The 25,603-nt window shown below is 45.6% G+C and overlaps 1 protein-coding gene across 1 annotated transcript in view; it reads right to left on the minus strand.

The window, feature by feature from the left end:
* USP43 (ubiquitin specific peptidase 43) overlaps nucleotides 1-25,603 on the minus strand; it is a 920,725-nt gene that overhangs the window by 463,505 nt on the left and 431,617 nt on the right. The window contains exon 4 of the mRNA XM_085616819.1: nucleotides 18,789-18,881. Within this exon, the coding sequence (XP_085472945.1) occupies nucleotides 18,789-18,881 (93 nt within the window). The remainder of the gene's footprint in view (nucleotides 1-18,788; nucleotides 18,882-25,603) is intronic.

The following is a 25,603-nucleotide window of genomic DNA, read 5'->3' on the forward strand; positions in this document are numbered from 1 at the left end:
CAACGTGCATGCAGCGAGGGGGCTTTTTTCCCACCTCCAGCTGGACAACGATAAAGACAGAAGTTAAGGGGACATCGGGCCTCCTTTTGATCGAGTGTGGGACTGGAGGAGTCCTGGAACCTCACAAACGAAGATACACCAGGGAGAGAACAAAAGCACACAGCTTGTAATCTCTTCACAGGCACTTAAGAGATGCATGCTTTATACTTTGTTGTATAAGTGCATGCACTGTGAGAATGTCAGATGGGTTGGTCTGCCTCAGTATTTACACAAATTAACATTTTAATAGCACTATATTTCTTTTATAGCACTACTCATCCCAATGCAGAGTGTTAGAGCACTTTACATGACTTACACATTATCAGGAGCAGAAATCATTCCCATTTATAATAAAGGCTCCCCGCTCAACCCAGCAAATTACCGCCCAATAAGTCTTATTGATGTTACTCAAAAGATATTTGCCCGTGTTCTACTGGGCCGATTGTAATCATGGATGGATGAAAAGAAAGTTTTAACACCTTTACAAGCTGGTTTTAGGGCTAAAATTTCACCTATTGACCAGATTTTCAGATTGCAATTGATCTATTGGAAAACAGTAATTTTGGAGGGTGGTAGCCTATAACTAACCTTCGTGGACCTTAATTCCGCATTCGATATGGTGCAGAGCCACCGGCTATGGGGCCTACTCCATGACATGGGAGTACCAACTTATTCATGCCACCAGCTGAAGGACTTACACCAGGATACGTACACAAGAGTAAGATATGGCAAGAAAGGGAAATTGACAGCTCCTTTCCCTGTAGAGAAAGGGGTGAGACAGGGATGTGTCCTAGCCCCGACCCTGTTCTCCCTCTTTTTAAATGGTCTAATTGAAACTTTATTGGCAATGAAAGATATAGACTCACCGAGGTTAGCGAACCGCAAAATACCAGCTTTAATGTTAGCGGACGATACGCTGCTACTGTCTAAGACTCCTATGGGTATGCAGCGGGTACTGGAGGAGTTCTGCAAATTTTGCAGGAAGAGGAAACTGGAGATAAACCTCCAGAAAACAAAGTACATGGTTTTCCACGCTAACACTAGCAATTGCCCACACCCTCAAATGGATGGCAGGCCCCTAGAAAGGGTGTTGATTTTCGACTACTTGGGCCTCACTCTTAATGATAAGATGGATTGGGGAACCGAAGTAAAAAAAGCTAATCTAAAACTGACAGTCTATAGGGGGCAATCTAAAAGTATTCAAAAATAGCACTCAAAAAGTGGTAGGCCCACCCGTAGAAATATATAAAATTCAGGAAAGGGGAGCGTCATTATATGGAGCAGAGCTTTGGGGCCACTGCCCATCTAATACCTTATCCATTATAGAGAATCAATCATCAATCAATCAGTGACACTTGTAAAGCGCGCTACATACCCATAGGGTCTCAAGGCGCTTGGGGGGGGGGGGTGCCGCTACTGCTCGAACAGCCAGGTCTTCAGCTTCTTCCTGAAGGAGAGGTGGTCTTGGGTCAGGCGCAGGACGGACGGGAGGGAGTTCCAGGTCTTGGCGGCCAGGTAGGAGAAGGACCTTCCTCCTGTAGTCGCTCTTCGGATGCGGGGGACGGCGGCGAGGGCGTGGTTGGCTGATCGGAGGTGGCGTTTGGGAGCGTAGAAGTTGACTCGGCTGTTGAGGTAGCTCGGGCCTTGGTCGTGTAGGGCTTTGTGTGCGTGGGTGAGGAGGCGGAAGGTGATTCTCTTGTTGATGGGGAGCCAGTGAAGGTCTCTCAGATGTCCGGAGATGTGGCTGGATCGTGGGATGTCGAGGATGAGTCTGGCTGAGGTGTTTTGGATCCGCTGGAGTCTCTTCTGGAGCTTGGCGGTGGTCCCGGCGTAGAGGGCGTTGCCGTAGTCCAGTCGGCTGGTGACGAGGGCCTGGGTGACGGTCTTCCTGGTCTCTGTGGGGATCCACCAGAAGATCTTTCGTAGCATGCGTAGGATGTTGAACACCTTCCTTAGGCAGCTTTTGGGTCTTCCCAAAAGCACACCTCTAACACCACTAAGGATGGACCTTGGCGTTGGCCCAATTGCTGATATAATTGCCTCCCGACCACTTTTGTTCTGGCGCAGTCTATGGAGCACGCCTGAGTTAGAAAATTATAGGGACGAACTGAAGGTTATGACCATTTTGGGAGCAGGGGATTTACCATGGCTGTCCCATATTAGGAATACTTGTCAAGCATTGGGGAGGGCAAACATATGGTTAACACCTGAAGAGACTTGCCCCTCCATTCCTAAAAAGTCCCTGTTCCTCGCCTATAAAGAACACAAATTTGCCCAATTATCGCAGAGCATCAACTCATCAAGTCTGACTTCCAGGTTTCTGGAAGTCAAACAGCAATACAAGTTAGAGTTGTTCTCTGGATAATATTCAACCCTTTCTCGCAAAGAAATGTTTTCTACAATTTAGACACGGGGTGCACTTACTAACAAATGGAAAGGAGCTACAAAATTAGACTGTCCTGGGTAGACCGAAGAAACCAAACTCCATGTTCTTCTCTTCTGTCCTGCCTACAGAAGGTCAAGGTCTAAGTGGGTGCTCCAGCTCTGCAGAAATGTGGGGATCAGAGACCACACTGAGGCCTTTAGGTTACTAAAATACGAGACACACCCTCTATTTGTCTTTGCTACCTCCAGATTTTTATTTGCGATGTGGAGTATACATAGAGGCATTATAAAGAAAAAAAGAGCTCGGAAATGACCCAATTGTGCCCATTTGTTAATTATCCTGCTAATTTAAATTTGCACATCTCCCTCCCATCAAAATTGTTTTGAAATCTCCCCTCTTCAGCTATTTTACTATTTTTATCTCCATTTTAATCCTATTTATAGTAGCTGTTTTTAAATGTTTTAAATTATGTTAATAGAGCTTCTGATCACGATTGATACCCAAGGTTGTAAACTATAGGGTGACGAGTAGTAGTGGTGCCGGTAAACACTTAATGAAATTGTAGTATATCATTTCTTGCCGGTTGTGAATGATATTCTGTATTACTATTAATTCCATAAATTGCGTATTTTTCTAATTTATGAATGAATGTTATATATAAATGTGCTTTTATGGCTGTATAGCCAAAATAACTTTGGTTTTACTTGATTATCCATTCCAAATAAATCATGTAATTATGTAAATTAATGTACAAGATGTGTTTACATGAGAGTCAGGGTTACTAGGTGTAGGAGTCAAATACACTTCATAGCTCACTGTGGTCTACTAGAAGGATTACTGTTTAAATTCAAGTAACAAAAGGATCTCCGTGTTCAAAGCAGTAATCCACTTACCTATCTACATAAAATAAAAATCTGTGATCTGCATGTTACACGATATGCTTTGCAGGAGACAACTAATTTAAAAAAAATATTTTATTGCAGTCTCAGTTGGCATATGTTATAACATACACATATCAGAGCATCACTTCCAGTGATGCCACGTGGAATGTAACGCGTTGTGACGTGATGTGCTTTGATAGCACGCGTCATGATGTCACTTGCATACTGCCTGACTTGGTCAGTCCCCCCACTTCTTTTTTTAGGGCCCCGACCCCTACTTCTTCCGCACTTTATTGTCTCGTGTCCTTTTCTTCTCCCTCTCTGCCTTGCTTGTTCCCTTCCTCTCTCTCCCTTACCAGCTTGACACCTCAGGCTGGCAGCTCACGTTGCTCTGACACTTAGAGATTCCAGAATTCTGTGGACGGCCTCTCCATCCACAAGACTCCTTCCCCGTTCCCTTCATCTTGCCCCTTTCTTACCCTCTCTCGTGGTCTCTTTTCGGTCTCTCCTATCTGCTCAGGGCTCTGAAGCCATCTTGGGGGCCTAAAGTGCTATGTGGATAACATATTATAAATCAACATGACAGAACATAGCAGAGGAGCTGCACTTCTAAAGAACAAAATAAAAACAATGGTGCAGCACAGAAGAAAAACATTCCTTTTTCATAACCATTCTTTCCACTCTGGCTGTTTTTTATTAAACCTTCTGAGAAGCACTCGGTTTAACAGAGGGGCCGGAGGAGGGGGCTCCAGTTGGTAATGCCACAGGATTATGGCTGTAAGTCCATAATTATCCCAGGCTTCCATCCCTCAGCCAGCCCTCCTCCCCTGCACGTCGCCCACCACTTTGACCAGCACGTATGTTAATTGCGCACTTATCAGCCACTTCACCGAGGCACAGAGCTGCCGCAACAATGGAGCCGCTGTTCCCTGGACCCTGGCATAAACACACTTCTCACAGCCAGTTATGTGGCCTCCTCACCCCACCCTCGCGCAAATGTCAGGCAACTGCAATGTGCCCCATTTGTCCCCGCCCGCCATTTCAATATTTGAGAGGGCTATTGTAGGCGAACGTTTAACCTCTTCAGTGCCCATGACGAGATAGTCTCGTCATGGAGCACGGTTGCGCTGTGCCCATGACGAGACTATCTCGTCATGAACCCCACCCACTAGTACAACGCCCGGCACATGAGGGGGAAAGGGCGTGGCACTGAAGGGGTTAAGCCACATTATCTGCTTTTGGGGGGGGGAGGGGGGGGGGGGGTGGGGTGGGGGGGGCTTCTATAGTGCAAACTCGCCCACAAGGTATCCCCATGAGCAGAGCCGCAGTTGCACCACGTTACAGACGGACACATTAATTTTGTTAAGCAAAGGGAGATTAAGTGATTTGCCAAAAATCACATGATGTTGACCGTCCCTGCCGAGATTCGGACTTGGTTGCCCAACTTTGAGGCCGATAGCTCTAGCCCTTGCCTGGGGGGAGGGGGGAACTGATGTCAACCTAGTGAAGACTAAAGAGGTGTCCCTGCAATCCCCGCCACCTTTGGAGCAATGTCCCCTTCCATTCGGCATCTCTGTCGGCAATAGCGGCCATCCTGTGGGTGGGACGAGAAATCCACTGATGCTCCAGAAAGCAAGGCTTGAGAAGACAACGATTAGTACCAGACCCCGTGAGTTTATAGTTTGAGTCAGGCTTGTACAGCACCTAAAAGGGCTTCCAAGCACTAAGAGGCAGAGGTAGTTGGCAGTATATTATTGCTATACTACCCTCAGGTAAGTTATTTATACTAGTGAGCTATATCAGTATGCATTGCTTGGCCTGCACATGGGCGTCTCTGGGATCGCTTCAGGATTCACGGTCTACAACACAGGTCAATGCAAGTAAGAGACAAGAAGATATAGGAGTAGGTCTAGCAAGTGCAGCCAGACGCCTTCTTAAACATTTGAGTTTTGACTTATTGCTCAAATTAAAATGGTCTTTAACAGCTTGGGTTATTTTCCCATCGGTGATTCCAGAGCTTGATAACCTGGTAGGCTAGAGTCCAGCTATCATGGCCATCTTGGTTAAACCATGCAGAGACAATCACTGGGCCTATGAGGTCTGTCTGACGACTTTAGTATTTAGTGAGTAAGTTAATTTGTGCACCCGTAGGATGCGATTGGAAGGCCTGGGAGAGTGAAGTATCAATGTGAGCTACCAAACCTTGGCAGTACGCATCCAAAAGTGTAGGTGCGAAAGTGATGCGACTGAACTCTGCCAAAAATGACTACCGACTTCCAAGTCCCTAAATGGCCCAAAATAATTGGGCAATAGTGCCAAGAGAAGGAAGGCCAATATAGCTGGAAGCTAAGCATCATTTTTTTTCTATAGGGACCTGAGCTAGAACTTAGAAACAAATCTGGTATGTGGTCTCAGACCCGGACCACAACTTCTCCGATGCCCATCTCCATATCGGAGACGTGCAAGGTTTTAAAAGTGCCAATGGACGTTTAAACACACAGCAATGTACAACAGTGCTTTTCTTGTCCTGCGTTGCTCCTGGTGGCTTAGGGATCTGATGTGTTCTCCTCAACTTCCAGCTTCCGGTAGAGGAGGGTTGCAGGTTCCAGCTTCTTCATGCTTCCAGACAATAGCTATGGCCTCAATTTGCCAGACTGACTGTGATGGATGGAGGCATGTCTGCACAGAAATTGGGCAGTGCCAACTGTGCTGATCAGTGTTGGTAGGGTTGGCCCAGTCAAGCAGGGTAACACAGTGTACCTACCCTGATGATCTCTCTAGAGTGTTTATTCAGCTCTCGATAGGTTTCCTACCTGGGAAAGGGCAGGCACAGCAGCCTTCCTCCCTTACAGGACCAGCTTTGCCACAGTGACGGGGAGAGATGCACTCTATAGATGCAGGTGGGGTCACCCTTATGGGCCAGTAAGGACCCCTCATATTACCCATCCTTATACAAGTAGTCAGAAAATGGGTGGACTGGAGGGATCTGTTTATCCTAAGCACAGTGTCAGCAGCGTATCCAGGAAGTAGCACTAGGTGGGAGGCATAACATCCGTCGCTGCACAGGCTGTACATCCTGAGCTGGAATAACACAGCCATTTGCTTCAATAGGGCACAGTGACCCAGTAAATTAGCAATCTCTGGCGACAACAACTCCTGCCAAGGAACCAACTAGGCATAGCCTCTCTGCAAGCTGCCCAGAAAAGGCCACTCAAGCTCCAGCGCTTGGCAAGAGAGCATTTGATAAGAGCCATTACAGGAGCCAGGTCTTAAGCCTTTGATGGTCTCCGACTGACGTAGACTCTTACAATGATGCTCACGGGGCTCAAGCATTTTCAGCCATGAAGGGGGTTTGTGGCACATGTTTTTAGTTTCCTGGAGGGGAGCAGCAGACACACATTTGAGCTTTAACTTTAAGCTCCAAAAGGCTGCTCAGGTATAAACAGGTATGCTTTGAAAACAAATCGGAACCCTTTGCTGCTGTAAAGGTAGCCCCCGATGAAAAGACCAAGGGGGCCCATAGGAAACAGACTTACCTATAGTTTGCAAGCTTTATGTCTCCCAGAGGTCGGACTGTCATCATGACACTATCTTCAGACAGGCTGCAGAGTCTGGGCCTGCTGCCCCCACCATGTCTCTCGATTCCTCACAGAGCCAAGGCAGGGATATGAGGGGCTCAGGAGTCTGCCCACTGCACTAGAGAAGGACCCTTGCAGTCCAGACTGCTTCAGTATCGACCCATGCTGGCCGGGGCGCACCAGGACGCTTCGACCCGCAGCTCTGGGTAAGACCCAGACTTCAGGGAGACCCCGTGCCTCCCCTGAAGCCCTGCCTGGAGAGAGAACTGGCTGCTTTCCCTGCATTGGCCTCTAATGACCAGGCGGTCTAGTGACCTCACGAAAAACATCTCAGATCAGAGGAGGATCACCATAAGCTGAAGCGAGGCAGGTGGTCTGGGGACTTCACTATGGACCCTATTCGACTGCACAGGCTGCCTTTTTCCCTGCTCCTGATAACAGTCCTCATTGGGGAAAGAAGGGCAGGAAAAGTTTCCCTCACCGATCGTGCCCACTGATTCACTCAAGCGAGGACCAGCAGAGAGTTGCTGCTGCTATGTCTGCAAGTCCTGGCTTGGTCTCACCAAAAACAATAGACATCCCACGAGGGCAGTTCTTTCCAGACAGTGTGTTTCTACACACACCCTCATTGACGACCAGCAGACCACCGACTACATCATGTGTTATCCTTACAAACACTCTCTGAACCCACAGCATATCTTCTGAGGCCACGTTCTGCAGGTGAGACAGCGCCCCCCATGCCACCCTGAGCCCACAGGGACAGGCAAGGCATCCAAAGTTTGCAAGATGATAATCTTTCCAAGAGACTGACTGCGGCACCAGGTAGCTCTCCCTGGAGGTTCTTGGCTGCAGCACATGGTTTGCTCTCACTCCCAGACTGTTGGGGTCCACCATGCTTGGACATCAGCTGCCAGGGCCTGCACCTAGAGCCATTCCTCGCTGCCCCATTCTTACTTGCAATCCGAACATGCCGGTCTCACTAGGCCCTGCTTGTACAGGTTCCAAAAACCCATAAAGCCGCACCGGAGGAAAGTATTTTTAGAGTCACAACATCAATACTTTGGAATGCACTTGCAGTCTGCTTGAGACCAACCCAATCTCTCCTAGCTTTCAGGATACTTTTAAAAGTATGTTTTTTTTTCTGTTGGCGATTCCGGATATTCTGCTCCAATGTGCTTCTTCCTCCTCGCTTTTTTTTTTTTTTTTACAGCAACAAGAAACGTGTATGTGCACTTTATAAATATTATTTTAAATTGTAATGTATTGTACTGTATTGCCCTTCTGTTCGCTGTGCAAATGTCTACCTTGGGAGGGAGTCATAGGATGGTGGGTGGAACTGGTGTCAATGTAAGCTATATGCATTTTATCACCCCATGTGCTGCACAATGCCTCACTGTGAAAGATGCCCTGGACATCGAGACCCAAAGCACGAGACCCCCAGAGCTGGAATCCATTGGCTTCCTGGTACTATCAGAAAGGTATGTCTGTGTTCTTCATCGTGTGCAAGACTTAAAAATATTTCAAATCTGACAACCTTGAGTTACTCATATATTGTGCTAGATTTTGTAACCATTCCCTCTGCAAGACCTTGTTACCCATTGCCCCTGCTAGGCTTATTCCTTCCTGTGTCACACCTGTTCTGCATTTGTTTCTATTAGAGCGACAATGCGTGGACCTTATTCCTGAAATTCCTGCTGAGTTGTTTACTACTTACGCCATCAATAGATCCGGTAGGCATCAGCCCTAGGAGGGGTTAGGGGACATCTAGATGTACATCACCTGGTAGTAGCAGGCACCTCTTCATATGTTCTGTCACACTGCAAAGCACTCGAGTGCCTGTGTCCACTACCCAACAGCAGTGGCGTAACAAAAGTGTAAGGGCCCCCCCTGCAAGGTACAAGGAGGGACAATGGAGCGCTCAGGCTGAGGGGGCCCCCTGCAGCTCGGGGGCTCCCGCACCACGGGGGCCTGTGTTATCCATACAAGGAATAAATAATGCAAACCAATCACAATATACAGAACATGGAAGACAGACTATGTGGTTACATAAAACCAAACAATGACATTGATAGCTCCTCGTCAAGGAACAGAATTATATATTTACAAACTATATTAAAGTTCTTAAATTTTCTATAATTTCAATTCCATAGTTTCTGGAGTAGGACTAAAGCTCACAGAATTCATTGGTATGAAACAAATCTTCTTGAAATTCTTGTGCATTTATTGTAGTCCGTGCATATTAACCCAGAGACACAGTCCTTGGTGATGTAAATTTGCATAACCATCCCACCCAGGTATGTTAATCCACAGGGGGTCTGAAATAGTTATTTGTTAGAACTTGTAACTATTTTGAATAGTTCCCTGTTTACATTGGTTATGCAAATGTTATTTATGCAAATATTGAGGTTTGGTATTGTGGCAATTATGTGAAATTTACATCACCAAGGACTGAGTCTCACCAAAAACAAGAGATAGGCATAAAGTTAAGAGAGAACTACCCAATTTCCTGGGAGTTCTCGTTATTAAGGTGGAAGAACCTAGAGAGACCATCATCATTGGTGTGGTTTGACATAGGGTTGTGTTCGACTGTAAAGTCCATTACCTGTAGAGCGATGGACAACCTCACCAGCTTGGGATTTTACCCCTCATTTGCATGAGCCATCTGAGGGGCCTGTGGTATGTCTTAACCCGAAAGTGAGTCACAAACAGGTATGGTTCCAGCTTCTTTGGTGCCCTGACCACAGCAAAGGCCTCCCTGTCAATAGAACGCCACCTCTGTTCCTGGGAAGTAACCTCCCTCCTACATATGAAGGCTACAGGCTGGTCTAGCCCCTCTTCATTTACCTGTTCCAGGACAGCCCCTATGCCATGCTCTGAAGCATCTGCCTGCACAATAAATTTCTTGGAGAAGTCAGGAGCCTTGAGTACAGGTGCTGTACTCATGGCCTACTACCGGGTGTCTTAGGCTTTCTGACAGACATCTGTCCAGATCGCCTTTTTGGGTTGCTGCTTGGAAATCTGCTCAGTTAAGGTGACAATGGTGACATATCCTTTAAAAAAACTGTAATATCAGGTGATACCCAGGTATGCTCTTGTAGGAAATGGCCCTTTATGCAGGGTTTATGCATGGCCCTTAATGCAAGCATTTTGTCTTTCTCCTCCTACCACTGCTAATCAGTGCTAAAGTGTATTTACCCTGGTATGATTGGCTTACACCCGTTTGGCATATTTAATGTACATGCAGGTCCCTTGTAAAGTGGCATCCCATATAACCAGGGCCTGTAAATTAAATGCTATTAGTGATAGTGCAGCGCTGCTTGCACCACCAACAGAAGTAGCCTTTCAAACCTGTCTGAGGCCTGACCCTGCAGGGCCTGCAAGCTCAGTTTACTGCCACATTGACTTGGCATTTAAAACTACTTACCTAGCCTTAAACTCCCCTTTTACTACATATAGGTCACCCTTGAGAAAGGCCCTAGGTAACCCTATATGCAGGGTGCTGCATACATAAAGAGTAGGATATCTGCCTTTATTGTGTGGCATGTCCTGGTAGTGACAAACAGCCTATTTTCTTCGTAAGGGGAGGGTAGCGTTGCCCCTGCAGTGGCGCTAAACGTGAAAAAATAAAATGGCAATGAAATGATTAAATTGCCATTTTATTTTTCACTTTTAGCGTGGAGCAGCTGCCAGCCTGCCTTCAGCTTGGAGAAATTGGGACATGTCCTTCTCTGCTGCTGATTGGCAGCTGAGGAGGACTGAAACAGGGCTGACTTGACACTCCAAAGTGTGCATGTCGCTTTGGCCGGCTGTCTTGTGTCGTCCAAAGTGACATGCGCTGTTTGAAGCTCTCCACCCAGCTGTCTTGGAGAGCTGGTTGGAGTGCAAGCACAAGCCAAAGGAGCATTCTGCAGGATGCTACATCCAATCCTGGTGCTGCTCTCATGTTGGTGAGAGTAGCGCTAGGATTGGTTAGTGGAATCTCCTGGAGGATGGAGCACATGGAGCCAACAGAAGAGGGACAGAGTAGGACATTGGACGTGCAGCAGACAAGGGAAGTGACTTTTTTTTTATTATTTGCCACTCGCCTTGATTGAATGCATGCACCCATCCACCACTTAGTTGCCCACACCACCGATGCATAAACTTGCCAGCCACCCAGCCTATTTTTTTTCTCGCTACTGTGACGCCTACTCCTCTCGTAGGCCAGCGTTGAGAATTTCCTTATATATGTTTAAGTGGTAATTCCTGATCTGAAAGGAGTAGCACTGCCATGTTTATTATGTTTAGAATGGTAGTGATGATTCATGCTTACTAGAGTAGGTGTATTTTTTACTACTATTTTAGAAATGCAACTTTCAGAGAGTGGGCGTTTCTCTGTGCTTATAACTATGTGCTTTGGAGTCTCACTCAAATCCATGTCTGTGCCTGATTGACAGCTACACTTTGTGCATACTTTCCAGACAGCCACAACACAGGAAGGGCTGGGTGTTTCAAGAGAAGCATCTGCATACTGATCGTCTTCCTGGGCTGGGAGAAAGAGACAGTGAACTTACATTTGTATAGGCTATGTCCTGCCCTCGTACAAAGGGCTGACTGACTCCCTACTGCATGTCAGGGGTCAGGGCTGGGATTGAAAGGGAGTGTTGTGCACTTGTAAGTTTTCCTTTAATGTTGCCCCCAGATCAAAGGCATTTTGAATATAAGTACTGGTGCTTTGACCCCATTTTGTTTAGTTCACTTAGGGGTCCTGAGGAGAGACTGCATCTACGAGGAGCTACGCAGCCAGGAGGAACTGCCACTTTGTACTGTGCTCTGCTGCCTTGGCCGACTGACTGCAGTGAGGGGTAAGGATCCTGCCTTTTTCAACCTACATATTCCCAAGAAACTCCAAGGGCTTGGTAAGCTTGCCTCCTGTTGTGGAAGATTGAGGGTCATCAAGGTCTTCCGTGTGCCCTGATCAAGCCCTGCCTACTGATCCACGTCTGCTGCAGGCCCGTAGCAAATGCCTTACGGGACCGCCAGATGTGCTTCTACTACCAGCACCTGCTGCTTTGGCCAGATTGGCTTTCCGGCCTCTACAAGCCACACAGCCAAAGATCTACCGCTTATTTGCCTTGAGGCGCCACTGTGCAGAAGTGAAGTTGGAGGGTCGGATTACCACAGCAGGAGAGACCACAATACTCAGGGCTCACGAGGTGCAGCTGAAGCGGTCCAAAAGGGAGAAGACCTCGCCAGCCCGGCTCCCCCAGCACGGAAGGCTGCCATAGTGGGAGCCTCGCCGTTACAGCACAGCTCAAGGAACGAGGTACGGGGGCTACCTGGAACACAAGTACCGCCTGGGGCATTCCCGAGTGTCCCATGATTGCACCATAATGCGCTCCCGCACCGGGGCGCCTGGGTGAACCTTGGTCACTTGTGACAATCCTGCAGGTGGGCATTGCATAAATTCGGCACTCCAGTCGCTTGTTCTGAAGGACACATTGTGCCTTGCTGGTCGTTGAGGGCACGCTACTCTACTGCTGGGGACTACAGCTACTGAATGACAACATGTTCAGGGGCAACACGCGTCGCCCCACTATACTTTTTGCTTAATCCAAATCACATCCATCAAAGCGCCATTGATGCTAGAACTCCTATAAACTCCCATAAAGGGAGCGCCCACAATTTTTATGATTCAGGTTTAACTGGGCAGGGGGCCATACCAGCTGGTCTTTGCCATCTTGCATCTGGGCCCACGCTATGCCCTATCTTACCCATGGCAATCGGACCCGAGGAGTCCCTATATTGTCAGACTATGCTCCTCGCAGTCAGGGTAATTCACAGACTACATTTGGCCGCTTCAAATGCAAGGGAGACCCAGCGAGGCCTCTGCTAATGCCCGCAGTTTGTGCCTCCCTCCACCCCTGTTACGGAATAAACTGTACCTGGGAGCACTTGAGTTGTGGGGCACTGCTCAGCACTACAGGACGAATCCTCAACAGAGGCCTTGGTCACCCCTTTTGAGTACCGTATTACGTGGATTAGGCACGCAGGTGCCTCAACCCTTCTCGCTTGTTGCCTAGTCCCCCTAAAACCACTAATAGGCGCACATAAGTTCTTGTTGCCAATTGTTTAGGGACGCATGGTTACTGATGCGTTTCTGGTGGTATTTCATGATTCTTATATTGCTGATGATATTGTGTGATTAAAGATTTTACCCACAACATTTGTCAAATAATGACTAATGTGTTTTTTAGTGCCAAGTGCTTGATGATGTATGTCATTTTGGCTTTACCCGTATAACAAGTACCATCTGAGTATTTGCATAATATGCCCAGCATTTTATGCTGGGCACTTACTGGCCTTGATAGTCAGGTCTGCCTCTAAGGCCCTGAAGCACCTCCTGGAGGTGGTACAGTTATTCCTCCCAACTGGAACTGAAGACAGCAATGTTATCTAGATAGGCAGTATAGAATTCCTCCTTAGCCAGGACCCTGCTCACCTACCTCTCGAAGGTGACAGGGGCATTCTTTAAAACAAAAGACCTGACCTGAAACTGGAAGTGGCCCTCTGAGATCAAGAAGCCCGACCTCTCATTTCCCCCTCAGTCAGCGCAATCTGCCAGTACCCTGATGTAAGATGAAAAGTACTGAGGAATTTGGCATCACCCAGACTGTTTAATGAACTCATTAGCTCGGGGATGGGGTGAGCATCAGTTTTGGTGTCTGAAATGAGTCCCCTGTAGCCCACAAAGAACCTGAGTTCTGGGGTGATGCCCAGTGAGGTGGCCTTGGGTACCAGCACTACTGGGCTGGACATGGGACTGCGGGAGGGCTGAATTACTCCTATTGCCAACATCTTAAAGACCACCTCCTCGACACTAGCTCTCACTTTGTCTGACAACCTGCAAATTGTTTTTAACATGCATACTGTCTCCAGTATCTATGTCTTGAGTACACAAATGTGTGAGCCCTGGGGTGAGGGAGAAGAGTGAGACAAACTCACCCAATAACTGGTGACAGGCCACCTGATGTTCTGGAGTAAGGGTAGGGGAGAGGTTGATGCCCTCCACCGATCAACCGTGCTCCTCAGAAGATTGGAGGCCAGGGAGGGGAGAGGCTCACTCTCCTCTTCCACCCAATCATGTTACCAGAAGCATGGTGACCCCAGAGCTCTCGAAGTGTGGTTTATGTGGAGCACCCTCCCGATCTTGCAGAGCTCTGGTATCTCCCGGCTCCATGAGCCACACCTTCTGGCCAAGTTGAAACTCTACCAGTATGGCCTTGTGGTCATATCTGAGTTTCATTACTTCTTGGCTGGGTTCACGATTCTCTTTAGCTTTCTTCCAGAAGTGCTTCACCTCTTTGCAGAGAGCCAGCTTGTAGTTGACTACATCCTGACAGGGTTTCCTGGAAGTTTACTCCCACCCCTCTCTGACGAGGCTGAGAGATCCACTAACATGGTGTCCATAGAGGAACTCAAATGGGATAAACCCTTCTGTGGTTCCTCCCTGTAGCGAAATAGCATGCATGGACATACCACTTCGGCCTCATGGGCCTAGGTACGCCCATAATCATGTATTTCGGGGTCTTGTTGAATCTCTCAAAAAGACTGATTGTTTAGAAGGGGTGATAGGGTGTGGAGAACTTTTAGGTTAATCCACACTCATCCCACATGGACTTTATGTACACAGACATGAAGTTGGTTTCTCTGTCAGACACCACCTCTTTTGGTAAACTCGCTTGAGGAAAAATCCCTATCAGGGCCCTGGTCCCTACAGGTGCAGTCACCAACCACAGAGAGGTGGTCTCTGGGTACCTAGTGGGGTCCAAGGATCCAACAATGTCAATGCCTACCCTCTCAAAGAGAGTGCTAGCGACAGGCAAGGAGGCCAGAGGAGATTTCAGCTTTCTCCATGCTTTCAAGCAGGCCTGGCAGGTGGGACAAGACCTGCAGAAGGTATCTGTAGGATCTCTTTATCTGAGATCAATAGAATAGAGTGTATATGCCTGGCAAAGGTCTTGTACTGCCCAAGATTTCCTGCTAGGGGTATGTCATGAGCCAGCCCCAGTAGGAAGACCCGGTAACACTGAGGGACCACCAACACACTGGCTGCCCCAGGTCCAGGAAGCTTAGGCTCACTATAAAAGAGGTCATTCTTCCTATATATAATGTGATTTCTACATGTACCAGCATCTGCCTGTGCCTCAAGCCTCCTAGCCAGGGGCATTCTTTCTGCATTCTTCAGAATTCTTCCCTGGTTGCCCACCCTTACCTTGCCATACAGAAAGCTCAGGCAGCAATTTCCTCCCAAGTAGGGTCCACAGTGGTCTCCTCAGGCCCCTTCATCCAACTGTACAGTGGGAGTTTCAGGGGATGGTTTCTCACGCCTGCTGCCCTTCCCCTTCTTGCCAGCTGCCCAGGCCATTCCTCCAGGCTTCCTTGACTGCCTTCTTGGGAAGACATGGACTGTGTGGCCATACCGATTCACTTAGGCAATCCAAATATCTTTAGGTGTGGGCTGAGCTCCTCTTCCTTCCAGATAGTGTGTTCTAGGTCATTGCCCAACAGACAATCTAGAGGCATGCATGGCTTACAGCTACTTTCAGAGAGTCTGACACCCTCCCCCCCCCAACTCAAAGGGAGCATGAGTGTGGTAGGTGACAGTTCCACCCCCAGTCCCCATCAAGTCAGAGATGGCCCATCGTCTCAACGGCTATTCCACCTTTGTCCCACTCTGTCTTGAAGTAATACACAAATATCAACTGTCAGCTACACCTAGTCATGATAAAGGCTGCAGGTACCCAATGGTTGGGAAAAAGTAGCATTTGCAGAATTTTGACTTATAATGTGACTATACCACTAAAGAGGATTTTAAGTTAAAATTCTTTAGACACCAAACTCAACTTTTCTACATGTTCCCAATTGTAAGTTATTACTTATTAAATGTAAGAAGGTGGCCCAATGTTAGGTAGGCCCTGCAGTAGAGAAAAAGAAATGTAAACGTTTTTCACTACCAGGACGTGTAAAAGTTAAAAGTACATGTCTAACATTTTTAATACACTGCAACCTGCCCTATGGGCTGTTTAGGGCCTACCCTAGAAGTGACATAGGTATTAAAAAGGAAGGTCTTGGCCTGGCAAAAGATAAATTTTGATAGGTCAAAATGGCAGCTTAAAGTGCACAGACATGCTGCAATAGCAGGCCTGAGATATGTTTAAAAGACTTCTCAAGTGGGTGCCACAATCAGTGCTGCAGGCCCCCAATAGCATTTAATTTAGAGGCACTGGGTACCTATAATACCACCTTACTAGGAACTTACAGGTAAATTATATTTGCCAGTTGGGTTCAAGCCAATTTCACCATGTTTAAAGGCGAGAGCACAAGCACATTAGCCCTGATTAGCAATACGAATTCAGCAAAAACAGGAGGAGTAACACAACGTTTTGAGGGGGAGACTACCCGAAGGCTAACAGACCAAACATTATAGTATATATCTAACTCTTGTTTGTCAAAAGGAACTCCTTTGATAATATTTTGACACTACCCCTGCAACCCATGTTTTCCTTATGTAAAATGCATATCCCTCCCATCAAGTCACCAGTAAAGCACACTAGCATTCCTTAGAATAATGTCTGCATTATCCCCCCAAAAAAACTAAATAAAACATTGAAAATCAAACTTGGAAAGAGTGGCGGAAGCACCCATTACGGCATCCTTCACCTGCAACGTCACGGAGGTCTGAGGAGGGATGAGCTCACAGAAGACCTGCTTTAAGCACTTCCATCCCGCCTCCAATCTCTGCATACAGTCCGACATGGAACACAGTAATACAACTAAACAAGAGACATACGGTGGAAGAGCCTAACGAGACTCCAGAGGCGGTGGCATTTATCATTAGCTGCACAGCGCCCATCTCTTGTGTCTATTATTCAAGAAGTGACATACTTAATTACTGTAATCACCGTAGCTCAGTTGGCTGGCTGCATCTTGTTTACTAAAGCCTAAGAACTATCATTAGTTTTGTAGCTCATATATACATATTTTATTGGCAATGCTCTATGCTTACCTTCATATAATGAACATATAATTATCCTGGGAAAACGTCTGAGCCTTGAAGTAGGGGGAAGGAATATATGTGCAAAGAATTTTCTGTGCTTAGCGCAGGTTTATGTGCAGTGTTTGTAATTTGATTTTTACGAAGTGGTATTTTTTAATTGTTGAACACATTTCTGGGAGGTGCAAGAATAGGATGGCTGATCGAGAATCGAATAGAGTACCATTCTGATCAGAAAGGTGCCTTTTATTGACTGTAGAAGCGAAAACGTGCTGAGAAGTCAAAAAGAGGTGCCTCTTACTGACCATAGAGACACACATCTAACCTGAAAAAAGGTGCCTTTCACTGACCATAGAGACACGCATACTAACCTGAGTACAGAGGTGCCTCTCACTGACCATAGAGAGACACATTCTAACTTGAAGAGAGGTGCCTCTCACTGACCATAGAGACACACATACTAACCAGAGTAAAGAGGTGACTCTCACTGACCATAGAGACACATTCTAACCTGAATAAAGAGGTGCCTCTCACTGACCATAGAGACACACATTCTAACCTGAGTAAAGAGGTGCCTCTCACTGACCATAGACACACATTCTAACCTGAAAAAAGAGGTGCCTCGTGGTATTTCACAACAAAAGTGCCTTCCACGGACCACAGAGGCACAGATTGGCTTGACAATAGTATTATCAAGGCACAACTAGTAATCCACAGATTTCAATGAAAAACGACCTTTCTATAGTGATGCCAGAAGTAAGTCATACAAGTAGAAGATCCAGACTCCCTGTTAGAAAAATCCTAGCTCAAAGCTCCCTTTGAAATGTCTTATATTCCTTATGCAGCAGCTGCTGCAAAAACTAAATAAAATATGGGTCCTATACGTACTGGATTTCTTAATGCACATGTGAAAATTGCTGGCTCAAAATTACAAGGGAATGTGTATTTGAGAACCTCACTACATTTTAAAAATAATTTCAAGAGTGAGACTTTAGCTCCAGCCATGATTTAGAACGATGAAAAGCGCATGCTGAACACAAGCTGAAGCACAAAGATCTAACAATCAAATCCTTTTCAAATCTGAATCAGACATCAGAAGACACGAAGGATGGCTTCTCTGCAAGAAGCTGCCAGTTAATGTATGCCACTGGAAGCAGGGTTGGACAGGCCTTTTATCTCATCAGGCATTTCCCTGGTGGGCTGGAGCCCTTGGAGGCCTGTTTTTAACTCTCATGGCAGCTGCTGGGGCCTCTGTCACTTTATTTGCAGCAGACACAGTGGTAGAGAGAGGAGGGCAAAAGAGGATGGTGAGTGATCAAAGGGAGAGGGATAGGAGATAAAGAGACAGAAATGGGATGGATGGAAAGTGCGGAGCAGAAGGGGGGGACTGAGTGGTGAAAAGGGGGGCTGGTTTTGAATGTTTTTTCCATGGGTGTTTTTGCATCACAGTGTGGCCCTGCCTGGAAGCTAGTTCTCCTCTGAACGGGCACACTTGCAAGTAGTCAACAAATAGATAATGGGGCATTATAGCGGCGCTCGGCTTGACAGCAGAGGGGGCACTATAATGCGTGACTTCGCATTTCAGTGCGTGATGCGGAACACCACACTAAAATGTGTTAGTCTAATGCCTGATGCGTGGTACTTGGCAGGACTGGACAAAACGTGCCCAGAAACCCACAAAGCGGCACAACAGCTACGACCTTTCCTGCAGCATCTAATCTGTGGTACAGGAAGCACTGACCTGGCCAGGTTGCTCACCCAGCCCCCCCCCCCCCCCCAACTGTGCCAACTATACACTAGAAAATTACAGAACAAATGTAAACAGTAAAAAGAGAACCGTAATATATGTGTTATGGGGTGCAGCCTACCTTGTCTGCCGCAGTGGGATCGGTAAGGTGACGCACAGGAAGGGGTCGAACGTGTTGCTCTGTTTATGGCAGTGAGGACAGGTGAGCGAGGACCTACAGCAGAACAACAAAACTCCAGCTCAGTCATGAAAGCAACAGCAGAAATGTTGTTTTTTTAATAAAAGACAGTTCAAGTTTACCCAACCGAGATCTGCATTTTGGGTCTTCAGCATAAACGTTCGATTAATGGGATACAAACACTTCAAACTAACTTTGTTCTTTCCTATATGACACCTCATTCACATAACCGCATCGAAATGCCGAGTTAAAGCCCACTGATATCTGCATGAGACCCAGTCTCCTCCATATGAGATCTGCAGGATTCATTTTATAGCTTCAAACAAACGTTTTAGAAAGAGACAAAAGAAGCAATGTCTATTGTGTGGCCTATACCCAGCTCAAAGTTACAGTTTTTGAACACGTGTACTATCATCTCCACACACATGTACATTCCCACCACCAATAACACAAACAACCCGGAGTTCTCACGGTAAAATGTGATCGATTGAAAATAAAGATACTTTGAAGAATAACCGGCATCTATCAGTTCATGTCACTGAAAGACAGTGAATGTGTTGACTTGGTACAACGATTTCATACAGCCTTCTTCTGGACGTAATGCATGCACTAGACATGATCCAACTGGGGATTGTACTAGATAAAATGAGTAATGTAAATAAATTACCATGCTGTTTCTAGGTTAGATATTAAAGGTACATTTAAATCTAATGTTTCCAGTGTGTAGCAGAAGCATATATTCAAACACGTTAATACCAAAAAATACTGTAGCATGCAACTATGATGTCTAATTATTCAAAGAAAATGGTTATTTGAAATAATTACATTTTATGAAATTACTTTGCTTTAACAATTTTGCTAAGCAGCAACCATTTATTTAGAGAAATATAGAAACCGAATATGCAAGAGATCAACAGAAGTTATGTAAGAAATGCCTAAACACGGAGCAGCATTACAAATATATTCAGAGAATTTCAAATTGTAGTGACATCCCTATAATTCACTTTCAGTTCTGATATCTATATTAATTTGTGCTCATATAAAAATTACTCTTCGATTACCAGCACAACACCAGCGTTCTGGCGCATAGGAAAGCAGTTTTTGATGCACGCCACGAGAGAACATTGCAGTAGTCAATCCGAGAAGTGAACATGGCTGCTAAAACCGTTCATGCTGCTGTGCTCGTCTGCCAGAGAAGGTATGATATTTCCAAGAAGAAGTCACACAAAAGTTAGGTCTTGAATTTTGGTTACATCCAGGGGAGTAGCCAGAAAATTATAATACCCCCCACTTGAACAAAAGCTCTTATGGGACTATGCAAGTGAAGCAAGTCATTGAGACCCTTTCCAGAAGAGGTTGCTTGTCTCTTCTATCAGAGTGCTCCGGCCCATTTTAGTATCTCGCAGTTATCTACTAGAACCCACTCTGGTCGGATGGAACTTTTTACTTGCCCAATAGCGTGGAGGGAATAAACACAATTATCACAATTACTGTCCACAAATTGTCATAATCAAGGACGCGAGACTTAATCTCTTGGCTCTCTGGCTTTTATTATCAACATAAAGATTTGAAGATACAAAGTCCTCAATACGAGGCACAACAAGTACATAGGCACTAACACAAATGCTACTCTACGAAGAATCCGCATACGGCTAAAAATAACTAAAAGCACAATCTCTAAAAGCATGAGGTAGAAAACTACCAAGCCAATGTCGATATTAGGGACACTGGACCACACCATCTCTGTCCCTACTCTGTACTAGATGACATCCCTACTTAGCAATTCCTTGAGACCCTCAGTCGAAAGGTGTCGGAGTGAAACTTCCTAAGAAGTCTTCCCTTAAAGAGCTTGGTCTAAGTTGCCCCCTCTATCTCTTCGCCTAGCCTTTCTCTGCTCTGGGCTGCTCTGATCTGCCTCCACCCTCGGGGCGCTTTCCCTAATACAGAACCCCAAATCTCAGAACACGCCCTTTGCACCTCCTCTTCTGCGGAGTCGTCTTTAAGTAATTTTCCACAGAGCGCTGTCCAGTTCCATCGTCCATCGCTTGGCCTTGAGTCCCAGACACCATCCGCACTAGGAGTTACGATTGGCACATTCCAATGCACTCCCATGTCTGGCTTTTACTACATAAGTCAATTCATGAACAAAGAGCTTCTCTATTAACGAGCAACTGTCCTTGCACCTGGGGTGAGATCATGCAAGACAGACATACTTCACATCTTTTAACTTGCAATTTACTACAGCCTAAAACCTCTACTGGAATAAATCCTTTTTGGCCTATTGCCCTTGGCTAACATAAGAAAATACCAGGCCTTTCGCCTCAACGATATATGCGAATTCTGGCCACTACTACGGTTACACAAGCTTGTCTAAATCACAGTATTGACATTTACGTCTTTCTTTCATGTGTGGTCAAACTAAACAGTCTACAGACACGAATTCTAATCTACACGTTTTAACATCACATTGTTCAAATGACTGAACTCTATGCATTTTTTTAATACATTCACAATATGCTTGTACATAGCTAACACTTCTATTGAAATCGATATAGATTATACAATTCTTAATACATTGCACACAAAATACCTGAGTACACATTTGATTATATGCGGGTGCCGACTAACAGTGAATATAACGCACCCCTACAATTTTCAACCTTTTAAGCGCTACATCAAGAGCATCTATCCATGTATCCTTTCATCCTTCAATCCCCCTGCTGATATCCCCCATTTCGCCTGTACATTATGTCATCTATTCAGTCTCTCTCTCAACATTCAGTCTGCCACTGTTCCATCCATCCTCCTGCCCATCCATATCCAAACCTATCCATCTATCTTCAAATCTATCAAACAAATTCATCCATCCACCCTTTCACTCAGTTATCCATCCTTTCACTTATCCATTCCCTTTCATCCATCCATCCATCCTTTCAATCATGCATTCTTTCACTCATCCATCCTCCCTTTCACTCAGCCATCAATTTCACTCACCAATTCACCCTTCGCCCTATCCATCCAACCACCCATCCATCCATTTACCCTTTCACTCAACCATCCTTTCATTCACTCATGCATCCACCCTTTCACTCATGCATCCACCCTTTCACTCATCCATCCGTGAACACTTTCATCCAACCATCCATCTACCCTCCCATTCATTTATTCATCCATCCTTTCACCCATCCCTCAATCCACACTTTCAACCTGTCCATCCACCCAGCCTTCCACTCCATACATCCACTCATCCATCCATTTACCCTTTCCTCATCATCCATTCTGCCTCTCACTCACCCACCCATCCTTTCATCATCCATCCACCTTTTACTCATCCATCCTTTCTCCCTTTTACTCCCTTTCATTCATCCATCCTTACATCAATCCTTTCACTCACTCATCCAACCATCCCTCCACCCACCCTTCCACACTTTAACTTTAAGTGTGAGTCTTTTTCTGCTGAGTTGCAGTCAGAAGAGGCGCATCAAGAGCCCCACCCTTGCTGTAGCTGCTGAAGCGTGAGGTTGGGGGGAGGGGTTGACGACACCCCTGGTCACGTCCATAAGAACCCCTAGATACATCACTTTACTAGGAAGTGGAATTGAGTGTTCTTGGAAGACTTCTCTACATTTAAAATTGAAAAGGCAACTTTGGTTTTTGCAGCCTTCAATTTATGTGATTGCCATTCAGCCAATGTGTCATCCCAGCCATGATCCTTTCCTGACAAGGGTTCAAAGAAACTGCAGCCATGGACACCTAGATATTTTGTGTCTTTTCCTGGAGTGAATTTCCAACTTGTATATATGCAACTTCAAACACTAGTATCCGCAGTCGACTTCTTATGCGAGTTTAGAGTTTTTCTGTTTGAATCTTTTATGTAACAAATGTACTCTGAAGTCCTTATGTAATGTAACTGGTCCTTTTGTAAAGCACTCTGACACCTTTGGGTAAAGATTGCGCTTTATAAAATCACATTAAATAAATAAATACAGATGCTTCTAGTTAACATACACTTGTCATTTGAAAGGAAAATACTTAACAGATAAGAGGCCAGCAGGAGAAGCTGAAAATAACCAGCGAGTGTGAAACTCTATGGATTGGAAGTGTCAGTGCAACAGGTTAAGCGGCAAATTGATCCCTTTAAAATGTTTATTATTTGCTCAAGAGGAAATCGTGGAACCCTTTTAGTCTGAGTTAATTACATTTTCCAGAAGGTCAGGATTGCAGACCATATCAAAGTCAGCAAGCCGGTCCTTGAGGACGGGAATGCCACCAGGTTGTGCATCACAGCCCTAAGAAGAGTATGTATGTAGCGGAGTATCAACAGAGAACTATATGCAGCCTAGCTACTAGACCACATACAAAACATGAAGGAAGGGTGTCTCAGCTTCTTGGCCCAGACTGATCCCTGAATGAACAGGTACCAAGTAGACTCAAGGTTCCAAACAGACTGACATTGGTAATGGTTACATACTTCAATAACTATAGAAGTGACATTCAAGTTGTACATTGCACTAAAGTAGACCGCGAGGGCGGCAACAGTTTCTTCGGTATGGCACACCTCCTTCTGCAAACGCGCTATTGATTCGAGTTTGAGCAATCTGCGCAAAGGTGGTTCAGAGACCATTTAAAATGCTAAAGCAGGTTGCAGCGGATGTCGATGGGCTTATGAGTGACCAGAGTCACCCTAGTTCTGTCACCAGGCATGGGATGAGGAGCAAACCAGATAGTGGAACAATTACACAGTAGTGCATCTGCCAAGGGCCCCTCACGTATGAGAAATGTAAGACTTCATGACTAATACATCTTAATCTCAATTATTGTAATATACAAACCTGTCTAAGAAAAGAACATAGTCACTCTGAAAAAGAGAACGCAGTTTTATGGCTAGAGGTTTGACAGAATCTGCATAATCTAGAATCACTTGACTGAGCTCTTATCACAGCCTATTGGCTTTGGTAATTTGGTTTTTGGGGTTTCTAAGTTATGTCCTCAAAGTCAACAAAGTTATGAAAATTAATATAGGTGTTTTGTTTTTATTTTCAGTATCAACATTCTCTTTGGGAAGGGAAAGCGGTCTTCCCTCTTATTATTACTGTTGTAAATAAAGAGACACTATCATTTTCCTCTTCCTTCGTCTCCTGCTTTTTCCTTCTCAGAAGTTGAGTATTTATATTGGGGTTTTCTCACCCCCTCCCTGTATTTTCTTTAGTGCTGTTGTGTTTCTTCTAGTCCCCTTTTCCCCCGACTGTGCACTTCAGCCACAAAAATGTCTTTTTAGCGTTTTTTACTGCTAAAAGGAAAAATGCAAAGTTTTTCGTACTTACTCTACTGTGTCTAAAACACCCAAACTTGACGTCTTTTCTACAAACGTATCGTTTACTTTACCGAGAACTAAGTAATCTATATCGGCCTCAATGCTAAAACGCTTCTGTTTGAAAGGCTCTCCCTTCCCTCAAGTGCGCATCACACCAGTAGCAGAAGGGAGGTGTAACACCGTTCTAGTGGTGAGTGGATATGGCCTTTCTTTTCACTAAAGGTACATATTCAGTATATTGGTGCTTTGGGGATGACAGCTCTTGGACATACAGGTCAGCGTACCCAATAACCTTTGTCATGATGTTCTCCCAGTAGGGAATACATGGATAAAACTTCAAGGTCATAATTAACGGGTGGTAAATCCGAGGAATGCACAGTTTATTTAGGATTCTCTAGAAAAGAGGATTGCCTCGTGAATATACACACAGCGGTCTCTGGCTTCTTTCTCCATCTTGAATAGCATGCATGAAGACCCCTACAGACCGGCAAGACTTCTTGGGAAAGGCACAGTGCACGTCATACCTTTGGCTGCATTCACCCAGAAGAGTTACTTCCCATTGGTTCGGCCGGTGAGAAGCCTTTATCATGAGTTAGGTGAGCCCTGTTGGCTCTTACTCCAACACGTAAGCCTTGCCTGCACCGCATCATGAAACTATAATTTTACCCAGAAAATATTGCAAAGGGGAAAAACTTCACATCTGGTTTTAATTCTCCTGTTTTTCCGTTCAATGGATTTAAGTTTCATGGCGAAGCAGTGACCGAAAGCACCAGAAGCCTCCTCCCGCTCGGAGACGAGTGACAGGAACGAGGACCCCGGTGTCCAGCTTGAGCAGAGGACGGCAACGACATGAGGATCTCACTCCCTCTCGGCAGGATACAGGCACACCAATAAGAAAGAATGGGGGGGGGAAAGCGGGAAGATGGAGACACGGGGCCACTCTGCTTCTTCTGATTGGCCGGATGAACAGACATATGGATGTTAGTAACAGAACAATGTAGGATTATCAGAAGAGTAAATACAGAGAAGTACCCAAACCAACAATTTAGCACCGAACATTTATTACCACATCAAACAGGATACAAGCAGGGGACTATGGGATGGCACGAAATCCACTATATCCAGATGATGAAGGACTAAATAAAGTACTAAACAAACAAGATCCATGTCTACATCCGGCTATCGTGAGGGAACCGGAAAAGTTAGAAAACTAGAATGGTAGAGGATTACAATAAAGTGTTGTGCTAGCTTAGTCAACAAGCCTTGCAACACAATAGAAATTTGCCAGGCAATTTCTGCATATTTTATCAGGTATAAATACTGTAATTTGTTAGATGACCCCGGAAATGGTTGGCCTAACCCAGAAGCAAGTACACAAAGGGTTAGCAATCTAGTTCTCGGGTTTACCTTACATTGTCCAGTCTTCCTCCACCAAAGCCCAAGA

The sequence above is a fragment of the Triturus cristatus genome, chromosome 7, assembly GCF_964204655.1.
Source record: "Triturus cristatus chromosome 7, aTriCri1.1, whole genome shotgun sequence".
In the NCBI taxonomy this organism is placed as follows: Eukaryota; Metazoa; Chordata; class Amphibia; order Caudata; family Salamandridae; genus Triturus; species Triturus cristatus.